General features: G+C 41.8%; 1 protein-coding gene across 1 annotated transcript in view; it reads left to right on the top strand.

The window, feature by feature from the left end:
* The window catches only part of PLXNC1 (plexin C1), a 151,119-nt gene that overhangs the window by 77,880 nt on the left and 52,675 nt on the right, over window positions 1-20,564 (top strand). Inside the window, exons 12-16 of the mRNA XM_040344126.1 lie at window positions 122-203; window positions 2,273-2,470; window positions 5,468-5,638; window positions 11,556-11,658; window positions 16,352-16,453. Of these exons, the coding sequence (XP_040200060.1) occupies window positions 122-203; window positions 2,273-2,470; window positions 5,468-5,638; window positions 11,556-11,658; window positions 16,352-16,453 (656 nt within the window). The remainder of the gene's footprint in view (window positions 1-121; window positions 204-2,272; window positions 2,471-5,467; window positions 5,639-11,555; window positions 11,659-16,351; window positions 16,454-20,564) is intronic.

Genomic DNA, 20,564 nt, shown 5'->3' with positions numbered 1-20,564 from the left:
GCCTGTGATGAGAGAGTAGAGGCAGGGCCCAGTACCTAATGTATGGTTTTCAGTTCAAAGAAACAGTTCTACATTTTGTTCTTGGTATATTGTGACTTATGTCTGTATATTTTCTATTTAGTGGTGGTCGAAAACTATCACTGTCTGGAAAAAACCTGGAGCTTGTGGATACATTTAGTATAAAAGGGAACACTTTTTACAAAGTAAGTAAAAACCAAACATCAAAATTTGCTTTCAGGTCTTATACAAAGTTTTACAAACTTGAAGCTTTTGTGGTCCTGATCTGATGCAATTTTGTATCAGTTTCTATATTTATAGGGGGTTCTGTCCTGCGCTTTCTGTTACAATTTTGATTAATGGCTACCATGTACTTAATTTTTGATAGATTTGGGAAAGTAAATACACCTGAGAAATTTTCATTGCTGTCCATAACCCATTAAAAAAAATTCACCTCACTTCCTGTCCTTCTGACAGCCTGTGACAGCAGGACAAGAAATGAGGGGAATGGCTGTCACAGGAACAGAAAGCCTAAAGCCGTGTACACACGACCACTTTTAATGTCCTGGAAAAAACGAAGTTTTCGATGTGATTCTTGTCAAGCCTGCCTTGCATACACATGATCGTGGAAAAAAAATGCTCAAGCAAAGCGCAGTGACGTACAACATGTACAACGGCACTATAAAGGGGAAGTTCCATTGAGATGGCACCACCCTTTGGGCTGCTTTTGCTGATTTCGTGTTAGTAAAAGTTTGGTGAGAGACGATTCGCGCTTTTCAGTCTTCATGCTTTTCAGTCTGTTACAGCGTGACGAATGTGCTATTTCCATTAAAAACCTGCTCCTGTCTCATAACTTCTGAGCATGCACGTTTTTTTCCCGTCATTAAAGCCTACACACGACCATTTTTTCACGCCGTGAAAAACGACAATTTTAAAAACGACGAGAAAAATTAGAGCATGTCCTAAATTTTTAATGCCCATTTTTCACGTCGAGAAAAATGCTCTGTAGCCTACACACAAACTTTTTTAATGACCAATTTAAAAAATTGCATTTTTCACGTCATGAAAAACGGTCGTGTGTACGCGGCATAACACTAATAATATCTCTAACCCTTCCCAAAATAAAATATATGGTATTGCAGTCTTTATTCCTTGAGGAGAAATTTCTCAGTGAGGGGAAACTGCATTAATAATAAGTTTTGTCTAGAGCAGAGGTGTCAAACTCAATTTCATCGTGGGCCACATCAGCATTATGATTGCCCTCAAAAGGGCCGGTTGTATCTGTAAGATTAGATGTCCAGCGCATTGCCTCCCCTTACATTAGATGCCAAGAGCTCCCCCACCATCAGAAGTTGAGTCCCCCACCCTCCCTTACATCACAGTGCACCCCCCTTTCCTTATGCTGCTGCTGGGAAGAAGCTGGATGTATTGCTTAAAAGCAGAAAGTAAGGGTCTTGAGGAGGACCAGAGGAGGGCTGCAGCTGCAGGAGAGGTGCGAGGGCCACGTGAAATGGCCTGGAGGGCCGGATTCAGCCCGCGGGCCTTGTGTTTGCCACCTATGGTCTAGAGCAGGGATATGCAATTAGCGGACCTCCAGCTGTTGCAGAACTACAAGTCCCATGAGGCATAGCAAGACTCTGACAGCCACAAGCATGACACCCAGAGGCATGATGGGAATTGTAGTTTTGCAACATCTGGAGGTCCGCTAATTGCATATCCCTGGTCTAGAGTTTGACTTAACCCTATGCAGTAACAAATAAGACAGCCACACCTGGCTCATAAGCCACGTTCTTATTTTTCTTATTAAAAAATATATATTACAGATCTCATTAAAACTCTATTTAATGAGATTTAGGATCATGGCTCAGACAATTTTATTATGAGATCGTCCAAAAAGAAAGACTTCTGTACACAGCATTGCTAAAGATAGCAAATGAGGAACTTTGTTTGCTATTACAAAGAGCTTGTATTTTCTATATGAATAGTCCCCAGAGCTCCAGCTATTTAAAGGCTGCCCAAGAAGTACCTGCCTGATTATAACCATATTAAGGGGGATTTTTGCTTGGCTTGGTAATATGCCAAAATAATAGGTTTCACTGCAAAGTAATCGTAGCTTGGAGCTTATACTTACAGCAGAATTCCAATACACACATGCTTGCCAAATGTACAAATTATATACAAAATACCCCAGTGCTGCCACAAAAATATACTTTATTAAGTGTACTTTCTATGTATTTTACTTTATATTCAGAAATGTTTGTTCTGCATTCTACAGGACATTAAATGTCAGGAGAACAAAACACACTGCTATTTTATAGCTGAGCCATTAAGTGAAACCAGCCAAATTCTCAACATTAGTATTCACGTTGAAGGAACTATTGTAAAATGTGGGACTGTACATTCAAAGCCAGATCCTGTGTTCACTACTTTTACTGCAATCGATGTCGGCGATGCCATTGAACTTAGTATAAGGGCAAGTATTTTGCTTTTAACATGATCACATATTTGTATACTGTTTGGTAATATTCCTATAGTTTTATTTAACAAAAATGTTGAACTAAGTTATTTTGCTGAACAATTTATACTTTGTTGTTTACACATTTAGTGCCGGTTCACACTACCGCGACTTGGGATCCAACTTGTGTCGCCCCAAGTGGCGCGACATGAAAAATTCAATTGAAGTGAATGGAGCCGTCTTAATACTACTGAAGTCGCTCCGACTTCAGAAAAGGTTCCTGTACTACTTCAAGGCGACTTCTAGGCAACTTGTAGGCAACTTGTACCCATAGATTTCAATGGAGGTGGCCTCCAAAGTCGGATCACCATCTTAACTGAAGCAACTTTACAGGAAGAGAAAATACTTTACTCAGGCAAACCCCTCCCTCCCACAGAGCTGATTATTCTGCGATTAGCCAAAGTCACCTGTCCTGGAGGCAACTTTGTTGCAACAAGTTGCTCCAAGTCGCGCTGAAGTCGTGTTGAAGTTGCCTTGCAAAGTCGCGCTGTAAGTCGAGTTGCCCCTGTGCGAACTGGCTCTTAGACATACCAAAACTGGCATTCTAGGTATAGGTAGAGCCTAGGGTGCTAAGCCACAGCTCTACATTACTCTAGTGTTAAGCTCTCTCTGCCCTGGTTCCTGTTTATGTTCCTGTCAAACCTAGGTACTTGCACTGCTATAGTGTGGGTGTATTAAGGTGATTCATATCTTTACCTTGTATTCTCTAAAAAGAAAAAAAATACACATTTAAAAGGATAAGCGAGAGCATCTCATAATCCCTGCAACAGTTGTATGGACCTGTACAGCCAATGCAGAGTGCTTATCAGTGGAGAACCTTAGAATTGTAATGTAGTGCTTACCCCAAGGAAGCTGCTGTTTCTTCAGGTCCCTGTTCCCAGAACCCACAACTTTACAAGCAGCACCACGCTCCTTGACAAATCCGGGATGAAGAGGGAATGTTTATTGTAATAATATTCTCAGTATATACAGTTGTGTACAAAACTTTAGGCAGGTGTGATGCAGGGAAGAATTGCAGCCAAAAAGCCATACCTCTGACATGGAAACAAGGTTAAGACTCTGCTATGTACAAAACATGGGGAAAATGGCAGCAGCTGCTCTGGACTGATGAGTCAAAAGTTGAAATATTTGGCTATAGCAAAAAGCAGTTTGTTTGCCGAAGGGCTGGAGAGCTGTACATTACTGGGTGTCTGCAGTCAACAGTGAAGTATGGTGGAAGTTCCCTGCAAGTCTTAATTTCTATAAAAATAGAGTTGGGAATTTGGTCAGGATCAATGGTGTCCTCAAAGCTGAGAAATGCAGGCAGAAACTTATCCATTATGCCATACCATCAGGGAGGCATGTGATTGGCCCCAAATGTATTCTGCAGCAGGACAACAACCCCAAACATACAGTCAAAGTCATTAGGAGCTATCTTCAGTGTAAAAAAAAGAACAATAAGGAGTCCTGAAAGTGATAATTTGGCCACAGAGGCCTGATCTCAACATCTTTTAGTCTGTCTGGGATTACATGAAAGGAAGGAAGAATTTGAGGCAGATCTGTGGATAGTTTTCTCCAAGATGTTTGGAACAACCTACATGTTGAGTCCCGTCAAAAACTTTGTGCAAGTGTGCCTAGAAATTTTTTTACTATTTTGATTTACAAATATTGATTTGATTTTCACTTCTGTTCATTTACATTTTGTTAATTGATAAAAATAAGGGCCCAGATTCACGTAGAAGCGCGCATCTTTGTGCGGGCATGACGTATCCTATTTACGTTACGCCTCCGCAACTTTGACAGGCAAGTGCAGTATTCTCAAACCAAAGTTGCGGCAGCGTAGCGTAAGTAGGCCGGCGTAAGCCCGCCTAATTCAAATGTGGAAGATGTGGGCGTGTGTTATGTAAATTTAATGTGACCTCACGTAAATGACGCTTTTTACGAACGGCTCATGCTCCGCCTGTGAAAGTATCCCAGTGCGCATGCTCCAAATTAACCCGCAAGAAGCCAATGCTTTCGACGTGAAGGTAAATGACGCACAGCCCTATTCGCGAACGACTTACGCAAACGACGTAAAACGTGAAGAATTCAACGCTGTTCCGACGTCCATACTTAACATTTGTACGCCTCATCTACGCCTCATATAGCAGGGGTAACTTTACGCCGGGAAAAGCCTAACGTAAACGGCGTATCTGTAATGCGACAGCCGGGCGTACATTCGTGAATTGGCGTATCTAGCTGATTTACATATTTCTAGGCGTAAATCAGCGTACACCCCCCTAGCGGCCAGCGTAAATATGCAGTTAAGATACGACGGCGTAGGAGACTTACGCTGGTCGTATCTTCTACAAATTCTGGCGTATCTGATTCTTTGAATCAGACGCCAAGATACGACGGATCAGACTCAGAGTTACGACGGCGTATCTGGAGATACGCCGTCGTATCTTCTACGTGAATCTGGGCCAAAGTATTAAGGCTGGCCATACATTATACAGTTTTCTTGTTCAATTTCTTTTAAATTTACCTTAAACTATGTAGTGCAAGGGCCTGCTAGATTGCATACAAATTGAACGTGTTTAGGTTTGACTATTCTCAAATCTCTCTTTAAACACATTTTTTTTTTTTTTTTTGTAATACAGAGTATTTTTTCATGAGCTACCGCACAAGGAAGAGAAATATAGTTCCAATATATTTAGAAAAAAAAATGATATATGTGACATATACAGTATGTCACATATATAAAAAAATCTAAATATATTGGAAATATATTTCTGTTCCATGTGTGTCTGTATTAAAAGCAATGACAATGGGACTGATTTATTTATATTTATGAGATGATAAACTATAAACTAAAATAATTCCCTTGTATAATTTCTCTCATATCTGCATTGCCATTATTCTCATGTAACAACTTCCTTAGAACATCTTTTCCAAAAACATATAACAGTAACAATGTTAATATAATTATTTCAACAGAAAGAAAAGGATGAACTGCACATTCGAGCTGATGAGATTCAAGTTTCTATTAATTCTAACATAACATGTAAAGTGCGGAATATAACAGAATGGTCCGACCGGGATATAATATTCTGTAAAACTGAAAGGGGCTCCACCAAAAAAATAGATGTGACTAAAATAGAAGTAGAGGTGAGTTATAAGAGTGGAATAAAATCTAGGGAAATGGCTGTAGCTATCCAGGTTTTAGTGTTTCAATTTTAAATGGTGTGCAATCAAAACAGAGACCATCCATGTGTGGTGTGCCACAATGCATGTTATTATATCCTGTTATGTTCTTGGGTTAATCATGGGTCTACACTGAGGCACAAATTTTAAAGATGAACTCCTGCCTCATAAATGTATTTAAATATATTAATCAATAACCACAAAGGATATATATACACTTTATGTGCACCAAAGGCCTTTTTTAAAAACCAGTTAGTAACTTGTAAAAGTAGTAATGACATCATCAATAGTTTGTGGGGGACCAAGCAAGACCACCCACAAGGTGCCTGTATACTTATTGTAAGTGCTTGTCCCAGCAGGTCCTGCCGCAACTCTGCTTTCTGCATTGTAATTGACCATGACAAGTGCTTGCCCACAACTCAGATGGTCAGATAGAAGAATTGAGTGCCATCTGCCAGGGGAGTGAGGCATAAGGCAACAAAAGTGAGTACACCCTAAGTGAAAATGTCCAAATTGGGTCCAATTGGCAATTTTCCCTTCCCGATGTCATGTGACACACTGCAGGTGTGTAAAATTTGGTGTTATCGCTCTCACTCTATCATACTGGTCACTGGAAGTTCAACATGGTACCTCTCTGAGGATTTGAAAAAAAAATTTGTTGCTCTACATAAAGTTGGCCTAGGTTTTAAGAAGATTGCCAAGACCCTGAAACAGAGCTGAAGCATGGTGGCCAAGACCAGACAGTGGTTTAAAAGGACAGGTTCCACTCAGAACAGGCCTCACCATGGTCAACCAAAGAAGTTGAGTGCACATGCTCAGCGACATATCAAGAAGTTGCCTTTGGAAAATAGACGTATGAGTGCTGCCAGCATTGGTGTAGAGGTTGAAGGGGTGGGGGTCAGCCTGTCAGTGCTCAGACCATGCGCCGCACACTGCATCAAAATGGTTTGCATGGCTGTCATCCCAGAAGGAAGCCGCTTGTAAAGATGATGCACAAGAAAGACCGCAAACAGTTTGCTGAAGACAAGCAGACTAAGAACATGGATTACTGGAATCATGTCCTGTTGTCTAATGAGACCAAGATAAACTTATTTGGTTCAGATGGTGTCAAGTGTGTGTGGCGGCAACCAGTTGAGAAGTACACTACAGTCAAGCATGGTGGTGAGAGTGTCATGGTCTGATGGTCTGGGGGCTGCATGAGTGCTGCCGGCACTGGGGAGCTACAGTTCATTGAGGGAACCATAAATGCCAACATGTACTATGACATACTGAAGCAGAGCATGATCCCCTCCCTTCGGAGACTGGGCTGCAGGGCAGTATTCCAACATGATAACAACCCCAAATAGACCTCCAAGATGACCACTGCCCTCCTAAAGAAGCTGAGGGTAAAGGTGATAGACTGGCCAAGCATGTCTCCAGACCTAAACCCTATTGAGCATCTGTGAGGCATCCTCAAACGGAAGGTGGAGGAGCGCAAGGTCTCCAACATCCACCAGTTCTGTGATGTTGTCATGGAGGAGTGAAAGAAGACGGTAACCTGTGAAGCTCTGATGAACTCCATGCCCAAGAGGGTTAAGGCAGTGCTGGAAAATAATGGTGGCCACCAAAAATATTGACACTTTGGGCCCAATTTGGACATTTTCAAATAGGGGTGTACTCACTTTTGTTGCCAGCGGTTTAGACATTAATGGCTGTGTGTTGGGTTATTTTGAGGGGACAGCAAATTCACACTGTTATACAAAATGTACACTCACTACTTCACATTGTAGAAAAGTGTAATTTCTTCAGTGTTGTCACATGAAAAGATATAAAATATTTTCAAAAATGTGAGGGGTGTACACATATAAAAAAAACATAAATGTTAAATCTGACAGTAAAATAATAATTTAATCAGTTATGAAAGATGTTTTACTTTGGAAATGTTTTTCCTGTTATCTTTTTTCATTGTGATATGGTTTGTGTTCTGATAATGTTAGAGAAAAATTAGGAAACTGTTTAACCGTGTGACTTATCAGTAGGCTTGTGGCACAGTTTTCATCATTAATGAAAACCAGTACATAAGAAAAACATTTGCTACTTTTTAGAACTATTCAACCCGCAGTTTACATTTTCTAAAGCAGCTTTCTCAACTACAGTTACATGGAACCCTAGGGTTACTCTGAAGTTTGCTAAGGGTTCCTTAAAGTGTTAATAAACCCAGTAATATGAATATAGTTCATATAGTTTGTTAAAACGATAATGAAAATACCCGAAATTCAGGCGAAAACTAATGCACATGTCTAATAACCACTGACATAAATTTTATCTTTTCAGCTACCTGTAAATGGCTACTGGGAGCTGTAAAAATAGTAAATTTTAGCAGGGGTTCACCAAAAGACTGGAAAGTTATATCAAGGGCTCCTCTATGTTAGAAAGTTTTAGAAAGGCTGTTTTAAAATTTACAAATAAAATGTGAAGAATAAGAATAGTTGAGAACAGCTCAGAACATTTCCATTCACTTCCTTACTGGGCACATATACCCCTTCCTGACCAGGTGAAATTTCAGCTTGTGGCACTGCGTCACTTTAACTGACAATTGCGCGGTCGTGCGATGTGGCTCCCAAACAAAATTTACGTCATTTTTTCCCCACAAATAGAGATTTCTTTTGGTGGTATTTGATCGCCTCTGCGGTTTTTATTTTTTGCGCTATAAACAAAAATAGAGCGACAATTTTGAAAAAAAAAAAAATATTTTTGACTTGTTGCTGTAATAAATAGCCCAATTTTTTTTAAAAAACATATTTTTTCTCAGTCTAGGCGATACGTATTCTTCTACATATTTTTGGTAAAAAAAAGAAAAAAAAAACGCAAGAAGCGTCTGGTTTGCGCAAAAGTTCTTGCGCTTACAAAATAGGGGACAGAATTATTATTATTTTTTATTATTTTGTTTTAATACTAATGGCGGCGATCAGCATTTTTTTCTGCGACATTATGGCGGACATATCGGACACTTTTGACACATTTTTGGCGCCATTCACATTTATACAGCGATCAGTGCTATAAATATGCACTAATTACTGTATAAATGTGACTGGCATTGAAGGGGTTAACACTAGGGGGTGAGGAAGGGGTTAAATGTGTACCCTGAATTGTGTTCTAACTGTGTGTGGAGGGGGGTGACTGGGGGAGGTGATCGATCTATGTCCCTATGTACAAGGGACACAGATTGGTCTCCTCTCTCCCCTGACAGGACATGGATCTCTGTGTTTACTAAGGCTCTTTCACATCTTGGCGTTGCGAATCATGGGCGGAATCACGGCGATTCTGCCCATGATTTGAAATAGCGGCAAATCGCGGGGTGCCCTTGGGATCCCTGTCACTTCCAATGGCACCCGATCATGGTACAATTTTGGCGCAATTGTCGCCTGACTAATTGCGATAAAATCACACAAAAAGCAATCAGGGGACACCTGTCTCCCAAAAGAAGAACTTATTTTTGGTGATAGGCATCCCGCGATTCTGTTTGCACAATTTTACCAAGATTGTCGCCCTCCAAAATGCGTCAAAATTGTGCTACAATCGTTGTGCCATTGGAAATGACAGGGATCGCACGGGCATCCCACGATTTGCTGCTATTTCGAATCGCTATTCCACCCGCGATTTAGAATGCTAAGATGTGAACGGAGCCTTAAACTGGAGAGTGCAAAATCCGGTGCAGCTCTGCATAGAAACCAATCAGCTTCCAGTTTTTTATTTAAAGCTTAATTGAACAAGCTTAAGTTAGAAGCTGATTTGTTACCAATGCACAGCTACACCAGATTTTGCACTTTCCAGTTTTAATAAATCAACCCGTGTGATTGTGGGAAAATGTACATGTATTTTAGTACTGTATTGAATGTTTTTTTTTTTTTTGCATAGACATACACTTAAATATTGAAGAAAATATATATTCAGCGCAATATTCAAACTCAATAATAATGGAAAATAGTGCAAAATAACTATTAAGATATTAAGTAATACTCAATGATTCAGTGTGTTGGCCTACTAATGGGATTAACGTGATTGCTGCTAACATCTTTCAGAGCGTATACACATGTGACTCTTATAACAAAACTTTAAAACAAATTCAAGTGTAGCGCAACCAAAAATAATAATTATCAATAAATCAAGTCCTCATAATAAGTAAATTCCACCTTTGTGCAACTTTAGGTGACAGTTCATAATATCCAGTGACTTCCGTGACCACCACCTCTAGCTGGAATGCCTGCTCACCTCCAAAAGTTGCCCCCACTACAGAGTCACCCACGCCTGTTGTTATAACACTCAGGATACAGCAGGAAAAAACAAATCCTCCTCCTGGCGTTCCTGAGCTACACCGACCTCCTCCTCAACTCTCCAAATGTAGACCCCACTACAGAGTCATATACACATGATGATCTCTCTTGGGACCCCCCGGGAACACAAGTCCTCCTCCTGGTATCTCTGGGCAGCCCAAGACCTCCCCTTGTATTCTCAATCAGTCATATGTGGCCATATAATGACAAAGACAAACCATAGTGCTCTCTGCTATTGATATTTATTTGAAACTTAACATAATGATTAAAAATACTCACATAAATATGTGACAAACAAGCATATGATCAACTGTGAACGGAAAAGACGTCCTGAATGGCGGCACTTCACACCTGTATGCGTTACCCTCTCCAATGAGCTTCTTCTGCAGGTCTGTACCGAGGTCAACTTTTGGAGTTGAGCAGGCATTCCAGGTAGAGGTGGTGATCACTGAAGTCACTGGATATTATGAACTGTCACTTAAAGTTGCTAAACGGTGGAATTTGCTTATTATGAGGACTTGATTTATTATTAATTATAATTTTTTTAAGCGCTACACTTGAATTTGTTTTAAAGTTTAATACACTTAAATATGATAATTTTTTAAGTACCTTTTCAATTTATTTATTTAAATGAAATTTTTTTAGGCTCCATTTACACCTGAGCGATTTACTGTTTTTTTCATGCATTTTTGCAGCTTTTAACAAGCGTTTTTAAAGAGTTTTAGAAGCATATTACTAGCGTTGGGGAGATAAACACTAGGGGGAGGAGAGGGAGTGGAAATTAGAGGTAAAGAGCTGTTATTTGAGCAGAAACCGCTCGTAAAAAACGCTCTAGTCAGGTGTTTCTATTGAAGTCTATGGGACCAAAAATGCTTGTAATCTGCCAAAAAGAAGCTCATGTACTTATTTGAGCCAAGGGCATTTTGCTTCAGAATGCTCAGATGTGAACAGGGACCATTGAAATGAATGTGATTTGGCTTGTTGAGCATTTTAGAGCTACAAGCTTCAAGCAGAAAATCCCTCAGGTGTAAACGGGACTTTAATGCTTGCTTCAAGTGTTTCTCTATATTCTGGTGCACTGAATTCCATTTTGAGCTCTTTGTAGCATTTTTTTGCTAATGCAATCTGTCAGCACAAAACTATGAATTAGGTGTTCCCACACTAGATGTGCCCATGATCCATCAAGGCGACTCTCTCACCAAGTAGGAGAGCCAGGGTGAGCATGATTACCTCAGGCCCCGTACACACGACCGAGTTTCTCGGCAGAATTCAGCCAGAAACTCGATCGGAGCTGTATTCTGCCGAGAAACCCGGCCGTGTGTACACTTTCGGCCGAGGAAACCGACGAGGATCTCGTCGGGCCAAATAGAGATCATGTTCTCTATTTCCTCTTTAGTCAACGGGGAAACTTGGCACGATGTGTTTTGCTCGTCGAGTTTCTCGGCCGTGTGTACGGGGCCTCAGAGTATTCACTTTTTAAAACAGCAATGGCAGTTCCCATATCTCTTCTGGCAGACTGATTTTCTTTTCAGGTACAATGACTAATTTCACCTTTTTCATTTTTAAAGGTTGTTTTGGGCAACTATACAAAGAAACTAGACAAAGTATCAGGGACTTCCCTCTATATATTTATACTTCTGGTTATTCCTCTTCTACTAGTTGTGGTTATTGGTAAGTGTTATATAACAGAATTATCCTTCATATACATAAGTTATAACACATCTACTAATTTCTGAGCTTTAACCACTTGACCTCCGGAAGATTTACACTGTGTTACACTGTTTAACAATTTAAGGTTAAATTTGAACAACATTTGTAAATATATGTGAAAGCCACACTGCTAGGGTTGGCACCTTTTTTTCGAGTCAAACCCGAACACTTTAGAGGCACACTGTAATTTTTCCCGTCTGTGTGTGTGTGTTTAGGGGGTTGTTAGTGCTGGTTTTGGGCAGTGTGAAAGAGTGTAACAGACACTCTCAGCTTAGACAACTGCAGCCAGCAACCCTGCTGGGAAGCTATAGTCTAGTCTAAATAATGTGTCCGGGCTCCAGGCAGTCTGAAACCCAGACACATGATTCCAAACCCGAACTGTGAATCCTGGACAGGTGGCAACCCTACACACTGCCTCGTTCAGGCTCCTCTGTATAGTGCAGTCATAACCTAATAATAAGCACCTCTGGTGGTCAGAGGAGCTAAGGGTCACACAGGAAGATTGTCCACCTTGTTAGAAAGTCTCCCTACCACTAGGCTGAATTCTTTACAGTTTGTGCTAGGTGAGCGCGGGAAGAAAGTATTATAATGTACAGGCGATGATCATGATGAATCCGTGGGTTCATACAAAGCACTCTAAGGTTATCAGATATCTCCCTGCTTGTTGTGTTTTTTTTAGCAAATATCTGCCCTTGCATGGTATCCCCTAAAGCAAATCTGTGCTTTGTCCAAGCAGGGGAAAGCAAGAGGTTTGGTTTAATGTTCCTCCTCCTGGCAGCAAAAATAACAACTTTCCTTTTCTTTGATACCCCTGCTCAGAGGCGGCTCTAGGCTTTGTGAGGCCTTAGGCAAAAGTTGACATGGGGCTCCACTCACACCCATGAAGGGAAAAATAATTCAAGGACAAGAGCCTCTTCCCCGCAACCCTGGCCGGTTTCTGTGGGGGTCTGCGGGCAGGGGGCTTATCGGAATCTGGAAGCCCCCCAGATCCTACTCTTTAATAACCAGGGGGGGGGCCACCCGGTGATGTCATCTGGTGAACCCGCCCCCTTGTGACATCATTGATCGAGGGCATGCTGGGTCATTGACGTCACAAGGGGTGGTGTCAGCGATATTCACTGGTTGTTAGGGATGCTGGCGGCCCCGCTCCTGAGTCAGGGCTCTTAAAGCTGCCTGAGCACAGCTGCGTTAAGGTCCCCTGTCCCTCAAACCTGGGGTAATGCATTGGGTAAGTTAGGCGGCCGCGAGGCCCCTGTGAGTGCGAGGCCTTAGGCGACCGCCTAATTTGCCTAATTACAGAGCCGCCTCTGCCCCTGCTTCTGCATTTGGAGTAAAGAAAGATTACCTTGTGTAAAGCAAGCCATAGATAAATCAATTTTCTTTCCTTCCACCACTGGTGGAACGAAAATAAATTGCTCAACTTCCCGCTTCAACAAAATCGGTGTTGATGGTGGAATGCCTCCCACAGGGATATTGCATTATTCTGACAGTAGGGGGGGCCTTCCCAGCAAGCAGAATACAATTAGTATTGCTAGCTACTATAGCCTCTGGCAGTAATTACATGTACAAAAATCAAACAGGCTGGTTGTACCCAAGTCGATCGATGAATCAACTTGGGTTTAATCAGCCTGCCCATATCCGGATCGAAATTTGTCTGGTCCCTGCTGAACCGGCCCAATTCCGATCCATGTATGGCCAGCTTCAAAGAGAAGTATGGGGTTTGACTTTTTTCTGAATCATACTTACCTAGGTGGATTTAGCATTGGTCCGATGCTGCAACTGTTCCCCACTGGCTCTAACACTGAGAACTGAGCGATCCCACTCCGCCGGGGTGGGAGCGGCCAGCTCAGCCTCTCAGTGGCTCACTGAGAGGCAAAGCCAAGTGCTGGTCCAAGCATGTGGGCGAATCTCGACTTCATTGTTGCGATGTTGCCCGAGCCCAGACCGGCTCTGTGACGTCAGCCGACAGCTGGCCTCATCCCGCTGTCTGCTGAAAACGGGGCACAGGAGTGCAAAACGAACTGCACTCCTGTGATCCATAGAAAATGAGTGTTGGCTGTACTTCTCCTTTAAAGGGGTTGTAAAGGAAAATTGTATTTTTATTTTTACTTACCTCCACTGTGCAGCTCGTTTTGCACAGAGTGGCCCCAATCCACGTCTTCTGGGGTCCCTCTGCGGCAGTCTCTGGTCCTCCCCGCAAGAACTCCACACATTCATGTGAGCTCCCTCATATAGTGTGGAGTCCTTGCGGGCGTGCTCCCGTGATACAGCGAGTGGTACCAGCATAGTTCACTAAGTCCCCAACAGTGGGGATCCCACTTTATATGCCTGGTATGTGAAGTCAGTGTAAGTGGAAGGAGAGACATTTTATTTCTGGCAAAATAAAAAAAAAAGATAAATGTACTAAAATGTAAACACTTCTGCTGTGACATTACAGAATCATTCAGTGACAAACGTATTTGCATTAATTGAGCATTTCAGGGTTTGCTAGGTAACACCACCTATTTCATTGTGATTTTCCACCTTTTTTCAAGGAACTTTAGTTTTACAGCATGTCGTTTTGGTGCTTTATAAGTAAATGTAAAAATGACTAGCAATATGCAGCAAATTACTAATGAAACCCACAGGAATAAAAAAAACATTTTGCTTACACATGGTCCCCTTTTAATGTTACCATGCTTCCAAAAGTGATACATGTATCGGAGAATTCAAAAACCTCCCAGTAGCACTCAGTGACACATACAAACAAAAGATTACTCAATGGGGGTTATTTACGAAGGGAAAATCCACTTTGCACTGCAAATGCACTTGGAAGTGCATTGAAAGTAGGGTGACCAGACATCCCCAGTTTCAGGGGACAGTCCCCCGTTTGAGGACACTGTCCCCGGACCAAGTCTGTCCCTGGTTTTGTCCCCAGATTGGATTTAATAGGGGGCAGGGGCAATTTCAAAGACAGTCAGTGCAGAATTAAAATAAACAATTTTGAATTACACACCCCGTCGCCGCCGTGCCTACTAGCATAGAGGGGTTGTATTTTTCCCATTATCTGTGCCCCTTTCTGATGATCATGTGCTGGTCAGAGCGGAGGGAATATTTCTTCAGTTTCGGGCGAATGCCCATTCAGCTTCGCTCACATGTTCTTCTGTCTTGGCTTTAATCCTGGCCAGGTATGAACCCATGAGTAAGTCGCGTGCCTGTGACGTAACGCGTAGGGAGGAGCCTGCGATCGAATCCGAGTGCATCGGATCGAGCTGAGGAAACAACATACTGAGTGGCGTTTTCATGCTTTACTGAAAGCGGGGATTCGTGAGTGCATATGTCAATGCTCTGATTAAATTTTTTGATCTGTCATCGAATATTGCGCAATGAGGCTTTTTTTCTCTTTTCTTTCATGCAATCCCTGTCTGTGAGTGCCTGTATCATCTGATCACAGTGGTGGAGGGCTGGATTAGCATTCAGATTGAAGAGAGTGATTTTTTTTTTTTTTTTTTCCTGCATGGAATCCTGCTAATCACTGTGCACTAATTAAGGACATATTAGTAATTCACAGTTTATGGAGTGTTTTCCCTGATTAGTTTTTTTTTTGTACGTTTATATCACCTTTTAAGTTAATATTAGCGCATCTATATTTTATATGTTTCACTGTTTGGATTTGGTATTACTCAAGATAGCAGCTATATTATTTGGTTTTTTATTTAGGTGCACGTGGAATTGATTATTTAATTAGCGCTGTAGTATATTTTTCACTTTAATCCTGGCCAGCCACCTGCCTATCTCTTTGCCTCCCTGGCGGAGTTATCTTCCTCCGCTCCCCATCCAGTAGTAGCCGGGGCCCGAAGAGAAAGACTTGAGAGGCTGTGAGGCGGGCGGTGACGGGCAGAGAGTCGCTGATTGTTGCCATTACTAGTAAAGAAAAAATATGTCCCCGGATTTCATTTTAAAAATCTGGTCACCTTAATTGAAAGTGCACTTGGAAGTGCAGTCACTGTAGATTTGAGGGGAAGATCTGAAATGAGGGGAAGCTCTGCTGATTTTTTTTATCATCCAATCATGTGCAAGCTAAAATGCTGTTTTTTATTTTCCTTGCATGTCCCCCTCAGATCTACAGCGACTGCACTTCCAAGGCCTCGTACACACGGCCGAGGAACTCGACGTGCCAAACACATCGAGTTCCTCGGCCAGTTCAGCACTGAAGCCGCCGAGGAGCTCGGCGGGGCGAGAGCTCCCATTGAACAACGAGGAAATAGAGAACATGTTCTCTATTTCCTCGCCGAGCTCCTCGTCGGCTTCCTCGGCCGAAAGTGTACACACGGCCGGGTTTCTCGGCAGAATTCAGCCAGAAACTCGGTCGGAAGCTGAATTCTGCTGAGGAAACTGGTCGTGTACGGGGCCTAAGTGTACTTTCACGTGCACTTGCATTGCACTTGTAGTGCAAAGTGGATTTGTTTTTCCTAAATAACCCCCAATGTGTAGGCTACTCATTTGCATACTGGCTGTCCTGCCAGTTTCAGGAGATAAGACAGATTTGTTCATAGTCTATATTAAAAAACGTAAACAGCTCCTAGATAACACAGAAAGTTTTTGCTTTAAATATAGTTCTTTGATTTCTTATGCTATGACCTTTGTTAATTTATTTTTCCTGTGTCACATCCAGCTACCTGTGTAATAACCAGGCGAAAATCATCACAGCTAAGTGAGCAACAGAGAAGGAAGTTGGAACAGCTAGAGTGCGACATTAGACAAGAAATACGTGATGGTAAGTAATCTTTAGCAAAAAATGTGTTTTAGTGTTGTTGGCATATTGAGCTCAAAGTTTCCTTCAGGCTGGGTTCACATATGAGCTGCATGCGGCTCACAGCAGAAGACCGGTGCGTCCTGGTTCACCGTTTCAGGTCCGATTTCAGCCCGAATTTTTGGCTGAATTCAGACCTGAGACTAACCAAAGACGCACAGCCAGTTCACACAAGTTTGTAGTAGAGAAGGGTAGTAGAATTGCAATGGCGGTACTTGAAACTATTGAGTACTCACTATTCAATGATACCCAAAACGTATCCAAAGCCACATCTTGAAATTTTATTTGTAATATGCCATCTTCCCTGATCTCTGCCAGTTGCTCTTGTGCCGCTAGTAGCAAGACTCTTGAGCTATCCAATGCACATGACCTCCAAAGGTTACGGACCCAGTCAAACTCTGCAAAAGCTTCTGATGGAAAATAGTGACTAAATCTTTCATCAAGAATTTGTAGGTGTTGAGAGATAAGATCAGAAAGTGTGCTGCCCTTTGAATGTGCATTGCACAGGGGAAACATCTCAAGGCTGCCCTGTTCTACAAATGAGCGCCAGAGTGTCAGCTTGGATCTGAAGCCATGTTATTTGTCAGACGAGGTGAGAAGATTTCTTCTTTGCCTTGCATTTTAGCACTCTGAAAATGTCGGCCAGGCAGGGCCGCCATCAGGAATTATGGGGCCCCTTACACAGCTTCAGGCATGGGCCCCCTGGAGCAGAGAACCAGGGGGTGGGAGGTGCTGCCGCCTGAAATTGAGAAGCGGGGGGGGGGGGGCTGGCGCGAATTGAGAAGCAGGGGGGGGGCCCCTTTACGAAAAAAAGAAAAATATATATAAAAAAAGGGGGATAGCCATCTGGGGCCCTGGAGACCTCTGTATATATATACAAATTATTATTATCTTTTTATAAAAAGAAATTACAAAAAAAGGGGGGTTGCCATCCGGGACCTCTGGACCCTTTAATAATAATAATAAAAAAGAAACCTCTGGGCCCTTTAATAAAACATAAATAAATAAATAAATATATATAAAAAAATAAAATAAACATTTATAACAAAAAAAAGGTCCTGGGGACCTCTGGGCCCTTTAATAAAAAAATATTTAAACAAAAATAAAAAAATAAACATCTATAAAAAAAAGGGGGGGTTTGCCACATGGGGCCCTGGGGACCTCTGAGTCCTTTAATAATATATATATATATATATAATATAAAAAAGATTAAAAAAAATTGGCCCTTTAATAAAAAATAAATATATAAAAATAAATATATTTTTTTTATAAAAAATAAAGAAAGAAATGGGGCTTGCCATCTGGGGCCCTGTGTGCCTCCGCACCCTCGGGACCTCCTAACCTCTAAAAAAAAAAATTTTTTTTTTTTTAAGGGGGTTGCCATTCGGGCCCCTGGGGACCTCCGGGCCCCTTACAGGTGTACTGCCTGTACCCCCCTGATGGCGGCCCTGCGGCCAGGTATGCAAGTTTCGCACACCATTGCATGTCTTCCATCAATTCTGCATATGCAGACTTCTGTCCTATTAGAAATGTTATGATTTCTTCTCTTAACTTGTATACTCGGTCCAAGTGAAAGCCAGCCGACTGCGGTGTGTATCAACAAGCTACGATGCTCTGCTCCCATTTTTGCGCACAGAATTGAAAACAGACGTGTCTTTAAGGGCCACATTTTAATATAATTTACAATGTTCACTGCTCCATCCAGTACATCTGACAGTTCATGTGGCAGGGTCTTTGCAACTAGTGCCTCCCTGTGAAGAAACCAGTGAGTGTTTCGCACACTTGGGTTCTGAACTCTGACTCTGCTGATGAAGCCTTTGGCACTACCCATCATGGCAGCAGCTCCATCAGTGCAGACACTGAGGCCTCGTACACACGACCGAGGAACTCGTCATAAATGAAACATCATTTTCCTCGACGAGTTCCTTGTTAGGCTTGTTGGGAAACTTGACAAGCTTTCTTTGCGTACACACTGTCAACACCAAATCTCGTCGTTCTCAAACGTAGTGACGTACAACACATACGATGGCAGGGGAAGTTCGTTTCCACTGGCACCACCCTTTTGCTAATCTCATGTTACTGCGTGTTAAGTAAAAGTTTGGTAGGAGACGATTTGCACTTTTCAGTCTGTTACAGCGTGACGAATGTGCTATCTCCATTACAAACGCTACTTTTACCAAAGGTGCGCTCCCATCTCATACTTTATTCTGAGCATGCGCGGGTTTCTAAGCATACACACGAACGTGTTTCTCGTCGAAAACCAGCCCGACGAGGAAATTGAGACTCCCGACAAGGAAAAAGAAAACTTGTTCTCTTTTTTTCTCGTTGAGTTCCTCGACAGTTTTCTCGAAGAAAAACATACACGCGACCATTTTCCTCGGCAAAAAAAGCTCTGCCACCAAGTTTCTTGATGGATTCTGTCGAGGAAAACGGTTGTGTGTACGAGGCCTGATACAGTTCTTCCAGCTTAATCTGCCCTGTTCAAGACACTCTGTTGTCACACGATAAATCTACTCTACACTTGTTTTCTCAGGTATCGGTTTGCAAAAAAAAGTCTCCCTGATATGGTCCTCATCTATGAATCGAACATTTGCCAAGAGCTGAGCATGCCCACTTATGTCAGTGGATTCATCAACTTGTAAGGAACATTTCCCAGTAGATCAGATTTAAAAAAAAAGAAACAGGTTTTAATATCTGCAGACATTGATTCGCCTTCCAATCTTACTGTTTGGCAGTGGAAATGTTGCTGTTTCTTTTGCTGCTTGTGGGCCTAGCATTCTGTTGGCAATAGCTGTGCATGCTGGCAAAATGACTGTTTCCGCAATTGTCAGTAGCGACTGGCGCAAACAAATTGAAACATTTCTAAAAAAAAAAAACATCAATTGTAGCCTCAGTGTGCCATCAAACGCAGCCACTGTGCTAAACATTCAATGGACTGTGCAGAACAAAATGTATATTGTGATGATAAATATTTAAAAAAAAATGTCTCCTACTACTTTCTGCTTACAAGAGGCTTCTTACTTTAACATGAACAGGCTTACAAACCTCTACATTCCTTGATCCACCATTAACATTTTTTTTTAAACTGAAATTCATGTATAATTTAGTAGAATGGAGTGGAAATACTATCAGTAATTATGAGCAGAAGAATAGTATTTAATTAGCACTGTGTCTATATTATAATGGTATATCTCAGGTGCATGTTATGTTATGCTAAGGGGACACCCATGGTCGTTTAAAATGTAGGTCCACTTGAAATAAATTAACAATTTTTATTGAAGAACGATCAGACACATTGTTTTGTTTGTTAATTGCCGTGTAAAGTTCATAATTGTATGTTAGTACGTGTTTCTCACTTAAAGTCTCTGTCTTCAGCAGATGTCAACAGTCTCCTCAGCAGGACATGAGTGTGCAAAAAAATCTGAAATTGAAGTAAAATGTTAGGCAATAGGAAATGACTAGCCGCATACTGTATTTCACAACGTGACCGTTCTCGTTCTGTTATGTCAGCTAGACGGCTAAGCAAGGGCTTAGCCAATGTGTGGTTGGTTTGATCCAGCTCATATCTTTTGCTATTGAATGTAGTTGAAACACTTAGAAAACTGCTCTGTATATGGCAATCATGGGGCAGCTACCAGCACTTTGAGCTTTTCAGTGGCATGCAGCTTGGCCTCAGAACCCTACTGCTTTTCCATGGGATACCAAAATTAAATAAAGCCAAAGGCACCCCAATACTTTTGCAGAGTACTAATCAGACTGCTATCACTTTGCAAACTTTTCAATATGCAGACATAAAGAAGGTTTCCTTGTTGTACTTGTCTGCACCAGCTTAGAAGTCTCACTCTGCAATAGGAAGACTTGCTAGCCACTGCACTGAGTCACTGGAGGTAATGCTTTCCAAATGTGGCTCTCTGTGGCAGTGTCAGTGATTATCTGTTCCCTGATATAATGAGCTAGTATGTACCCGTTCTTCTCTGTGGCAGTGTCAGTGATTGTCTGTTCCCTAATATAGGGAACGACGATCACTGACATCACACGGTGTCAATTAATTATCATTACCATGTGGATATTGTTA

This window comes from Rana temporaria, chromosome 3, assembly GCF_905171775.1.
Source record: "Rana temporaria chromosome 3, aRanTem1.1, whole genome shotgun sequence".
Classification (NCBI taxonomy): Eukaryota; Metazoa; Chordata; class Amphibia; order Anura; family Ranidae; genus Rana; species Rana temporaria.
The sequence above is the reverse complement of the archived record's forward strand: the minus strand, read 5'-3'. Positions and strand labels throughout refer to the sequence as shown.